This window comes from Lycorma delicatula, chromosome 11, assembly GCF_047948215.1.
Source record: "Lycorma delicatula isolate Av1 chromosome 11, ASM4794821v1, whole genome shotgun sequence".
NCBI classification, from domain to species: domain Eukaryota; kingdom Metazoa; phylum Arthropoda; class Insecta; order Hemiptera; family Fulgoridae; genus Lycorma; species Lycorma delicatula.
This window is the reverse complement of record NC_134465.1, coordinates 27,577,690-27,590,994: the sequence shown is the minus strand read 5'-3', so window position 1 is coordinate 27,590,994 and position 13,305 is coordinate 27,577,690. Positions and strand designations below refer to the sequence as shown.

General features: G+C 25.4%; 1 protein-coding gene and 1 long non-coding RNA gene across 4 annotated transcripts in view; one reads left to right on the top strand and one right to left on the bottom strand.

Moving 5' to 3' along the window:
- Window positions 1-13,305, top strand: part of LOC142331996 (alpha-N-acetylgalactosaminidase-like) — a 162,085-nt gene that overhangs the window by 108,657 nt on the left and 40,123 nt on the right. For all 3 annotated transcript variants that reach the window (XM_075378049.1, XM_075378047.1, XM_075378048.1), the window contains exon 2: window positions 6,750-6,917. In XM_075378049.1, the coding sequence (XP_075234164.1) occupies window positions 6,754-6,917 (164 nt within the window). In that variant the 5' untranslated portion in view covers window positions 6,750-6,753. The remainder of the gene's footprint in view (window positions 1-6,749; window positions 6,918-13,305) is intronic.
- The window catches only part of LOC142331997 (uncharacterized), a 30,297-nt gene that overhangs the window by 14,765 nt on the left and 2,227 nt on the right, over window positions 1-13,305 (bottom strand). Inside the window, exon 2 of the long non-coding RNA XR_012758116.1 lies at window positions 9,454-9,605. This is a non-coding gene — a long non-coding RNA (uncharacterized LOC142331997). The remainder of the gene's footprint in view (window positions 1-9,453; window positions 9,606-13,305) is intronic.

Below are 13,305 nucleotides of genomic sequence, written 5' to 3'. Positions count from 1 at the left end.
ACCAACTACCGGGTTTGACTGATAAACCAAAAATTAAAAAAAAAAACTTCTAAAACGCGATCGCAGCTCTGCCTACCGGACCCAATTGTGAACCTTAACCATCCCAAGATCAACAACACATAAATAAATTAAAAAAACATTTTCACTTCAATATTCTACCTTACAAATTTGCACAATGTATATTTTTTAATTACACTTTAAAACGTTATTTTAATAAATAATAATATAATATCTCTCAATACGCGCACAATTCTAAACGCGATCGCAGTGCTGCCTACTTGTTACTTAATCAGTTGTGATTTTGTTTACATTGGCAACGACCATACGGGCTCTTTGTGACTGGGCGTTGTGTTTGACAGCGGCCATCTTGCATTCATCTGATTGGTTTTCCTTTGTTTACATTTCCATCTGATTTATTAGCCTCTTATTTATTAAAAAACTGTTTTCTCGTGATTTTTTGTAACACAATAATAACACAAAATTACGAAATATTTTTCTCAATTTGATCGCAGCACCAACTGTCGGGACAAAATAAAATTAAAATAGAATATTATTGAATATTCGATACTGCGATGGTAGTGCAGTCTGCTGGATCCAATGTAAAACATTCCAAAATCAACAACTACTTATAAATAAAAAAATAATTAAAAAAACATTTTCCAGTGGACCAAATTGTGAATCTAAATCATTCTCGAATCCCCATGAACACACACACAAAATTTCATCAAAATCAGTCCAGCCGTTTAGGAGGAGTTCACTTTCATACACACGCACACAAGAAATATATATATATATATATATATATATATAAAGATATGATCCTTTCAGGAATCATATTCCTCTGCACTACACAAATTATATTAATCGATCAATCCAAGTACAGAATTAATAAAATGAAATAAAATAGGATGACACCTACCTTATTTCATAATCCAAGAAAGAGCGTTTTCATGAGTACCTTGGATCATCAATTGCTCTATAATTTTTCATATCTTTCGTTGCAAATTATGTATTAAAATGAAAATTGTACATTGCAAACTGCACATTAAAATTAAAATTTAAAATTGTTAAAACTTCCTTTTTCAATTAAATCAAAACTGAAATAGCACCAATTTTTTTATATATTCAAATTTTTAAATTGTAAATTAAAATTACAAATTAAAAATTGCATATATACAAAATATGAAGTCATTAAAAAAAAAAAGAAATTAAATTAAAAGTCAAAATTAAAATTAATAATAAAATATAAATCCATGTAGACTAGCTAGCCAAAGTTATATGACTTGTTATCTGATCAACTGGGTTAATCGATTAACCAATATATAATATTATCAGTAATTATAATAAAATACTGTTATATACTATTATATATAAACAGTTCCTCTTTCGGTCACTGGTGTTTTTCCATATCTTTTTCCTTTCCTTATATTTATTGGTCCTCAAATAGGAACCTTCTCAATCTTCTGGATTCTGTTAGACACCAAACTAAAGACTATTTAAAAATATTAAAAAGTATAGGGCCAAGAACACTTCTGAGGCGCCTCATGCTAATCATTTTGTAATGATGACATAATTTCTTTTTTTGGTTCTATTATAGTAGTTTTTCAAGACATTCATTTTTTTTTATACTATTGATCAAGAAGATGTAACAGTTTTCTTACATTATATATCTGTAGTGAAATGTTTAGTGAAACATATTTCTTCTGAAAGGTAATGCAAACGATGCTAAAAAAATTATTTTTTTTTTTAATAGTTCAACTGATCTAACAAAATGTTAATACAAAATATCTATTTTTACACTATATTTGGTAATAAAAAAGTTTTTTCTTTTACCTTTTGCCAATATAAAGCATTTTTTTCAATTTATTAATTTGATTTGAATTAATTTGATTTGATTTGATTTGAAGTACTTTATACTTCATAAATTTTATCAAATTAGATTTTTCAATCTTCATATTTGACCACAAATGGTGGGAATCTATGATCTATAATTCCTTCTTACAATCACAGGAATAATATTTCTATTAGAAATTACAACATTATTTGAAAACTACAATACTAATCCATGTTTAATAATCCGTGGAATAACATACATCAGAATAGTGAGAAATATATATATATATAAAATGATTATTACTAATTAAATACCAGAAGTGATTAAAAATATTTAATTAGAACTCTTTTATAATAAATTACGTAACTTTTATGACTGACATAAATTCCAGATCTTTTACTTGGCTAAATGCAACATTGTTGTTACAGATAATTCAGTAAAAGTGTAATACGCATATGAAAAAATATATGTTCCCATGAAATTATTATGTTTACAAAATAATTATTGGCAATTATGAAAATTATTAATTCACAACTATAGGTGAGAACTTTTATAAGTGCTGGCAGTTAAAACACGTCTATTATAAATATTATATAATTATAATACTATAAATTAATAAAATTAGTATAAGAATTGTAATCTAAACGAAATTAATATTAAATTTTCACTAAAAAATTAAGGAGCATTCACATGTAGCAATTTAGTTGAGAAGAACATCGACACTATTTATATTTTATCATTTTAAATGAAATATTATCTTTTATAGGTATTAAATTTAAGAAAGATGTCTATAATTTAACATATCAATATAAATGGAAAAAAAGGACAATTTCAATAAATTTCATTGCTCATAAACATATGAATGGAAAAGTGTTTTCAATACTATTTTTAGTAATTCTGAAAGGAATAACATTTTGAAATATTTTAAACCACTTAAACTAATATAACATTATTATATTTCTGTAAAAGAAAATCTTTTAATTTTATTTTAAATAAATTTACTGGAAGTTCTATTAAATGGAACAGTAATTTATTAAAAATTACAATAAAAGATAATATTTTATATACTATTTTCTTATACGTGTATGCCTAAATACAACGGTGAGTTACATGAACCTAGTTTTGGATTGATAGAGGTGGATTTTTTATTTTTTTAAGAACAAATGAACAGATGTTTTAAGGTTACAAATCTGACACTACATTTTTACTTTCTTGTACAAAGCAAATAAAGTATTGTGATCATGAAAAATTTTGGTTTTCAGATTTTAATGGAAATATCCATTTTCATCATTCCTGAATCCATTTCGACTAGTTTCGGGGTGATGTCTGTACATACATATATACATATGTATCAGGCATAACTCAAAAACGATTAAACACAGGATGTTGAAAGTTTGGATTTAGGAGTGTTGTAACATATAGTTCTGCACCTCCCCTTTTGATTGCAATCGATTGAACCAAAATTGTCTAAAAAAATTCAATTTGAATTTTGGACTTTTTTTTTAACTACCGTAATAAGCCCTCATTGAGAGATTTTCAATGCTATATCATATGTGGTACTTATTTTCATTGGTTCCAGAGTTATAGCCGAATGAAATTTTAATTAATGAAATATTTGGATCTTACAACAGCACATTGGTTTGAATCAGATTTAATTTCCTTTTTTTTAATTTGATTGTATCGATTTATTAATAATTATTAACCTCTGATTGTAAAAACGTTTTACGATAAATAATAATTCAATAATAACAATAAAAAAAATATATGAAAAAATATAAGTTATTATTGAAATTAAATTTTATGTAATTTTCAGTTAAAAAAAAAATGAATATGTAATTTAATAGGCGTACAAGGAAGTAATGTGGGGTCCACATCAATTTTTATTTTTTAAAAACTTATGTTGACTTTTTAAGGGTGCCTTAAGAGATTACATTATATTTAAAATGGAAATATATATATTTTTTATTGTTATGTATTATAAAAGATATTCTTCCATTATACGCTTTAAAATAAAAAAACAAAACAACAAATATAAAAGCATAACAATTAAGATGCTTTTATCAACTAGACGTACACAAATGTATGACTTATTTTATTACTTGATGATAGATTGTTATATTTATGGAAATTTAATTTTAAAACTACATCAAATTAATATGTGCAGTGAATACTTATATACAAGTATATCAGATGTTCCTGAAGATGGAAAAATAATTTTCAAAAGCATTGGGACATAATAATTAATTACATTGGTTGGAAAGCAGAATCTATAATTTATTTATTTTTATATTATATATACCAACGGACCATGCTAAATAAAATTATTCTAAATATATAAGCATAATAAGTATTTAATAATGATGACAAGCATGGTGTATTATTAGTTTTAAATTAAATTATTAGTATACAAATGAAATTAATTCGATAACACCATGAAAATTTGATATCTAACAAAACACCCATAAAATTTCACACTGTAGTCAGTAGAAATGCAAACAATATCATTAATGAGAATATTATCAAAATTATTAGCAAATTAATAGTACATCTATCTGCGAAGCAGAATGCAATGGTTCATCCATATTTAAGGTTTGATCATTATAATCCATCCACGCAAATATTTTTTTTATAATACAATAATTTACAAGACATGTGGTAAAACTGTACATTTTTTAGGCCTGTACTAAGAATTAAGCTTACTGGTTCGAGAAATATATTATGTTATAGCATTCAGAAAAAGTCTAAAGTTATATATACAAAGCACACCTAAATGTAACCTAATATACCATTATATTACAAGTAGTATGACATGAAAACCACAAACCATACAAAAAATTCATAGTGAACATGTAGACAGAATATAGCGACATATTGTGGTTTTTATTAACGTAACTAATTCAAGGATATCAACCTGAAATTTGACAAAACAAACTAGTTCTTTTCTAAACATCTATCTAACTGAGTTTATGTCATGCAAACAATTAATTGTAACGCAGGTTCATTTTAAAATACAAAAAAAGAATCCAAATAATAATAATAATAATAATACTATAAGTACAACAATACTTTTGATTAAAAGTACAAGCTTGTACATACTATATGTATTTTTATATAAATCTTGAAAAAAGTTATTTTTAATAATTATATGAACAAATACAAGATAAATCTTACAAATAAACGAAAATATATTAAAACACAATTAAGACTTCAAATCAGTAAAGTTAAGAGGTTTTTAAATATGTTTTTATAACAGTAAAGAATCATTTAGGAACAGTTGCAAAGATAGAGTTCGGCTTTATTTGTTTGATTGAAATATTCAATGAAGCTAGACTGATATGTTACGCTCTAGCGAACACTTATTTCAAATCTTATTGCAGCTAGTTGCTCGTGTTTGTGTTACTAGGCTAAGTTATTTATTAATTTTTCAAGGTTTACTTTTTATTTCACTGCCCTATTTTTATTGGTACAATAATTTTTTGTACTCTACATTTTAAAAATACAATATTATGCTATGATTTTAAATAGCTGTGTAATGTATTTATTCTACATATGATGTAAAATGAACCTAGTTTCTCTTTGTAAAAATATAACTGTATGAAACATAACAAATTTCTGTTTTTAATATTTATATACATTTACAAACTGAATCAGTCCTCGAAAACCCACATGCAATGAAAACAAATAATAAACACGTGTTATATCAAAACTTATATGATAAAGAATAAAAAAACCAAAATATTGACCTGTTATTTATTTATATACAACACAAAAGATCACATTTTAATAAACCTAACCACATTATTTTAGTTTGAATGTGACTTATATCACATTTGAGACCTTCAGATGCGTCTGAAAAAAAAAATCGCTCAGAAATTAGATAAGAGAATTTGCTGTTACAAGAAAAACTGAAGAACTTTCTTCAGTAATATCATTAATAAATTGAAATGCATGTAGTAAAATAAAAAACCAGAGAGTAAAACCAATATTTAAAAAATCAGTTTCCATAGACTACTTAAGTTAGACAATATACGTCGCAGTTTCACTGCATGCCGCAGGATTTATTAATGGCAACAGCCACATTACTTCATATTATTCAAAATTTACTTTAAAATAAAAATATTATAAAAAAATTATGTTGAAAGATTTATAACTCTCCCTTTTATACATTTTCACCTGTATGAGGTCATGAAAACATTTTGTATCAACAAAACAATTTTATATAATAAAATCAATTTGAAATTCAGCCTGTAAACAAAATGGTTGTCTGATGTTAAAGTTTTGTGTTACATACTGCTTTTGCTAAATGTTTCTAGTATTTTTGGAATAAAAAATTAAAGTGTACAATCTCTTTATTCTGTTTCACCCTTTTAAGGGTAGTTTAAAAGAAAATTCTCAAATATGTTTTAATAAAATTTCATAATTAGCTTTTTTGACAACATTTCAGTTTCTATTCAGTGTGGTAAGAAATACCTATAAAGGAATTAGGGAAATCAGGTTTTTCTATTTCACTCTTTTAATGGTGGTTAAAAAAGAAAACAACCTGGAAAAATGAGATTAAGTCGTATAAAACGTTTAGTAGATTTGTAATAGATAAACAATTGAAACCAGATAAAACTATTTATGACTGTATAAAACCTATTACCAGTATGAAACTGTTCAAAACTTTTTTATAATTGGTTAAATCTCAACTAAAAATGGGTAACTTTAAAGATAAACACATCAGATAAGAGACATCGCTTTATGAAGTGGCATCAAACACATTTTCATACACATTCCTATATGTATCAAATAATAATAAAAAAAGATTTATGACAGGGTACTGCTACTATTACTTTTATCAATCTATTATTAGATTAAATATTATTACCTGAAAAGATGCAAGAAATCTAACTTTTTTGTTTGTTTTCTGTTTCAGTGTTATGGGGGGAAATGCCCTGCGGGCAGTAACAACACTTCTAATAATATGTGTTCATGTATTAGCATTAGAAAATGGACTTGCGAGAACACCACCGATGGGATGGCTTGCTTGGGAAAGATTTCGATGTAATACAGACTGCAAAAATGATCCTGATAATTGCATAAGGTAATTTATTTTTATAAATTTACTATTTTTTTTTTAATTAAGTAAATAATAACGACAAAATAATAATTGTGTTTTTTGAATTTTTTTTAAGAAGTGTTTGTGGTGAAGAGACTTTAATAATGGACAGATGTGTTGTAATAAGGAGAAAACCTCTAATAAAGAATTAATAAGAGTTTAATAAACTATGACAGCAGAAGTTGTAAAATTAAAAAAGGAATTAAGAAGAGGGATCATAAAATTGAAAAATCTTTCTAACTTGTTACAAAACCGATTTAGGGTGAAAAATAAAACATCTACGTTGTACTTGTACCAAAATCTAGTTAACAAAATTAAACTTTTATAGAAGTAAAATAGATAAAATTGAATTTTTTTTTGGTTTATCAGGGAAAAAACACTTTGTGTTATCATTGCCCTGGTATGATATTTGTTCTACAAAAACTGCAAAGTTAAAGATTAATTTAAAATTAAAAACTCCAACACATAAAAATACATCTTCAAAGTAAAAAGCCTGTAACACATGTTAGAAGTGAAATAACAATTCAAAGATATATCACATTATATACCTCGAGAAAAAAAAATTGCAAACTGCATTACAACAAACGGCATGAATCTTTGGAACACACTACAGTAATAAATATATTTAAATAAAAAAGGACGACTCTAAGCAATCATAACAAAGAAGATAACAGCACTTCACTATGCCCAAGAATTGTTTGCATATTAGCTCCTAATTTAAACTTGTGTCACAACCAGCAGTTGCAGCAAGCAAAAATTAGTGTGCCTATTTGAGTCATCAGATATCTATGAGTGAGCCTAGTGTGCCCTATTCACAAATGGCAAATAATAAACTCCTCTCGATGGTTATTTCTGCATGACAAGTTCCACGATGAAATAGTGTTTTTAATTAGGTGAAGTTTATTGTTCATAACATCCCACTCAAAATTCAAAGTAACAAGGTTAGAAATAACTTTCTGGAAAAACTTGAGACGGTGGGGGTTTCGTATAGTCTAGGCAAACAATCTAGATGAACACGAAAAATGTTGGTACAGTAGGTGACAAAAAGGGAACAAAGACATTCCAGGATATGGTAAACAGAAAAAAGTAAAGGAAGATGTAAATAAAAGGATCAAAAAACAAACAGGAATGGTAAAGTATCAAGTGAAAATTATGGATTCTTTGATCAGACAAAGAAGATGAATAAATGGAGCAAAAAAAGAAAAATATATCAAAATGAATAGATTCATTCAACCATTTAAAATGTATAATCATATTTTAAAAATCCCCACCATAAATCTATTCAATCAATAGTAGATTTACTTCTGCCAGAAAGAAGAAAAAAATTAATTTGATTAAAGAATTAATTTAAAGAATTAATTCATTTAAAGAATTAATTTGATGAAAGAATCCTAGTAAAACAAGATAAATTACTCCATTGTTGTAAAAATACTATAACAAAACCCGTAAACTAAATACATTATTTCTAATTGAAAACGAAATACTAATAATGCAAACAGAAATATATTGAAAATTAAGCATTCTAACTTCAATTTATTTATAAATATAAATTTATTTACCGGTATTCATTTCTCAAAGATATATTTAACAATAAAGTTTATAGTTAATAATCAAACTAAAGATTTTTATGAAAAAAAAGAAGAATATTTGATATTGACATTGTTTACCCTTTCTAGAGTAATTTCATCAATAAAAATTCTTATAACAGACTGCACTAACTAATCATTGCGTACAACTAATTTCTGGAGTTGTTTTAACACAAAACTAGTACGTAGATTATAACTGAGATATATATTCATATAATTATTCAACACATACTTTGCTATACCATCATGCAATATACTGACGATGAATAACAATCATCAACTACAATCAATTTATTCAAAACAATCAGCGCTAGAGGCAAATCAAATTAATTACAATTTGTTATTTAGAAATATAAAGACCTCTGATATACATCTCAATATTATTTTAACTTCAAGAATAAAGACAAAAATTTGTTTTTTTAAAAAAATACAAAATTAGTTTTTAAAAAAAAACAAAAAAATGTACAATTCTTGAAGTATATTCAGTGACTATATGTAATTTCTTTGGATATTATAATACAGGGTTATCATAAAAGAATGGTGCGGTTTCAGTAATTCATAGGAAGATTGTAGGGAAATTTCTAGATGTTATATTGGTATCCCTGAAAGCCTCCAACCCAAAAGTTTGTTTATCAGCGGTTGTAACCACAACGTCAGTTCTTGTATTGTTGTTGCGGTGAGTTTAGTGAGTTACTTACTATGTTCTCGGATAAAGACAAAGCAAAGTGTGTTTTATTGATGGCTGTTAGAGAACGATATTCAAAATGAAGCGAACTGATAAAATTTAAAGTGAAAGTATCTTAAACTGAATAGTAGAAAGACATTTGGAAGAATCTTATAAAGTTATGTTAGTTTGATTGACTAAAAAATTAAATAATAATAAATAAAAACATAAATTTTATACATATATAAATATTAAAGAAAAACACACATACCTTAACAATGAAAAAAAAGTTTCTGAAAGTTTCACACTGAATTTAAGTGATGGTATTCTAACTTTATAAGTACTTGAAAACTTCAGAAAATCAGATAAAATCCTTTCAATTCTCATAGATCAATCAAGTTATTATTCATATACTTATTATACCTGAAAGAATAAAAAAAATCATATTAATTAAAATTTTAAATAACAAACATATTTTATTTTTTTTATTATTACACCCTCATCAATTGAAAGAAGTTCTTGAATAAGATGGTTAACTACATTTCTTACAATCTAATTGTTCCACAACATCTGGATTGATTCAAGTAGTAGCATTCTGGAAATTAAAGAATGTGAATTAGGAAATTTTCCAATGATCCAAGCTGCATTTGGCGATTTTAATGATCTAGTTCCAGTAGAAAGTCAAAAACATTGGATTCCACTGCCTGCTGTTAGCATTTCCCTTTTTTTTGGCTACTGTCCACTCCAGTTAATCCCACTTCACAAAAAATTAAACAGTTCTTTACTTTTATTATAACTAAGATACCCATTTTAAAAATATATTATAATTTTCAGGGTTCTAGAGGCAAGGAGCTCAATAATTAACTGGTTTACTACTACCAAATCATTCATTCATATGCGATATTGTCAATATATTTGGACTCCGTAGTGTCTCGGCCTTTCATCTAGAGGTCCCTGGTTCAAATCCCAGTCAAGCATGACATTTTCACATGCTACAAAACTACCATTTCATTTCATCCCCCGAAGCAATACCTAATAGCGGTCCCAGAGGCTGAAAAAAAATTAATATTGTCAATATTGGGTCTGTGCCTGATAAAAATTATTTTTTTTATATTGAATGTGCTCAAATACATTTTTCCTTCCATATTTTCTATATTTTACAAATCAAAATGACTAAACATCAAGATAAAATATGATCCAAGGTTTATTAGTATGCAACTGTTATTGTTATTCAATGAATTAATAAACTCAAATATTTTTACATTTACTCCATGAATAAAAATATTTAAAAGGTCATTCATTGCCTGTAGATAAATAATTAATTTTGCTTAATTCTACTCACAAATGCAATATATATTATATGGGAAATAAATGTTTCAATGTTTTTTTAGTATTAATGAAATAATATACAGAAATAACATAAGATAAAATAATGAAATGAAGTGTATGACGCGTGTATCATATGAAATAATTGTACTATAGTGGTATTCTATATATTTTAAACACCATTATTTTAAATTATGTTTCTAAAATTGTTAACACTTAAAACTACTGAAGCTGATTTGTTTAAATACTATTGTTAACTGCAATAATTATAATATAAATTGCACATGTTTGTTTAAAATAGATATTTTTTTAAAATATATATATATATAATTATTTTTTTTTAATCGATCCTTTTGGGAATCATATTTCTCTGCACTATACAAATTATATTAACCCAATCAACCTAAGTAGAGAATTAATAAAATAAAATAGAATAGGATGACATAATCCTTGTTCCATAATCCAAGCAAAAGTGCTTTCGTAAGTTCTTTGCATCATCAGTTGCTCTATAATTTTTCTTTCGTTGCAAATTACACATTAAAATTAAAATAGAGATTTAAAATTGTTAAAAGATTTTTTTCCAATTAAATAAAAACAAAAAGAGAACTAAATTTTTTTTTTTATATTCTTAAAATTAAAAATTGCATATATACAAAATATGAAGTCATTAATAAAAAATTAAATTGAAAGTCAAAATTAATAATAAAAATAAAATAGAAATCTATGTGGACTAGCTATCCAGTGTTACGTGACTGTTTAATTTTATTTAACTACTTAATTTCAATTTACAATTTAAAATTTTGAATATAAAAAAAATTAGTTCTATTTCTGTTTTGATTCAATTGGAAAAGAATCTTTTAACAATTTTAAATGTTAGTTTTAATTTTAATGTGCTATTTGTAACAAAAAGTCTGAAAAATTAAAGAGCAACTGATGATGCGAGGTATTCGCGGATGTGCTCTTGTTTGGATTATGGAATAAGGTAGATGTCATCCTATTCTATTTTATTTTATTAATTCTGTACTTGGGTTGATGGGATTAATATAAATATATATATATATATTAATCCCATTGAATTTCTATTGAATTTCCTATTGAATTTTTAAATAACAAGTCAATAAATTTACATATTTTGTTACAGTAACAAAATTTTCTAATCATCTTTGTACTTTATATTTTTATTTCATTTTTTAATGTCTATGTTTGATATTTTTACATTAATACTATGAAATTAAGCTGTGGAAAGTCATACATATAATAAAATTTATTGTTATTATAATAATAAGTAAATATTCAAGAAAAGAATTATCTCGTAAATTTTCCAACCCAGAAAGGACCTGAACTTCAGGTTAAAATTTTACTTTACAAGCTTCCAAATTATAGAATAATAGCAAAAAAAATATTTTTTTATTTTAAAAATTTCATAAATATAATAATTTTTTTATACATTTTTACTTTTTCAATTACAGCCCTATTTTTGCTGCAGCAAAATACGAGCTACAAAAGAAAACCATAGCAATCAGCCAAAATGTTGGATTTTGTTTTACAAATATTATTGTTTCAAGAATCATTAGTCATTAAAAAAAAAAAAAAAAAAAAAAAAAAAAATACAATAAAAGGAATAAAAATTTTCAGATTTGTGTGTGTATGATTGATCATAAAAGTAGTATATGTGAACAATTACTGTTTTTGGAATGGATAAACATAAAAAATTCTTCAAAAATGGCAAAAACATCTTTTATATAATCAATGATTATTAAGATTTTATAAGAATTAAATTTTGGAAAAAATAAAAAAAAAGGGGAGGGGTATTTTTTACTTTTTACATAGGGGTTGTAGAAAATAAAGGTTTAGTATGATGAAAGTACTTAAATTATTTAAAATTCCAAAGCTTTAAGTCAATCAGATTTTGAAATGAAGAAATACTTAACATTATTTTAAAATAAGTTTTGCTATCTCAAAATCTCATTGACCAAAAAATTGAAATTTGGCACAAATATCTGCTAAATATATTCCAGCTTTGGTATGATTTTTGACCACATCAAACAAGAGGTATCACAGTAACCATATATTTCTTTTGTAGCAAACTATAATTTTTTTAGCCTTGCTGAATAATGCTGCACAATTAAATAGGTGATTTATTGAAATAACTAACTACTCCAATAAATAAACTTTTAAGCCCCAAGAAACAAGCAGGCTGAACGAAATTTCTACTTAAAAAAAAAAAATTTCTTAACTGTAATTTTCAAGATAGAAAATACAACTGTATCTAGTATTAATGTAGAAAACATGGGAACTTTTCCAAAAAGGAGGTCTCACAGTACCTGACTTAAGAATTTAACACGTTTTACAAGTTTTTATAATTTCTGATATTTTATCCAATATTTCTGATATAAGCTGCAGCTATTATTAAAAATGTTACATGAGGTAGCAGCTGTCAAGGAAGAGGGTTAGGTAAAATGAGACTCAAATTTTTTTGCAATTAAACTCTAAATTCAGTATAATTTTGAAGATAAAAACATGATTTACTCAAGAGGATTAAATAGAAACTAAAACTTTATCCTAAAAATTTTGATTTTTTTTCCCTTCAGTTATACTTTTAATTACTTCATACTTTTTAAGATAAAAATATCATATGATTAAGTGGGGAAATGTTCTTTTTGAACATAGATCTTTTTATTAGTACAATTATCTTAGTACTGCATAACTAATATTTAAATACTTTATGGCATATTTAAAATAAAAATTTCTCAATAGCTAGAAAAATTACATAACCCTTTGCCATTTTATTTATTTA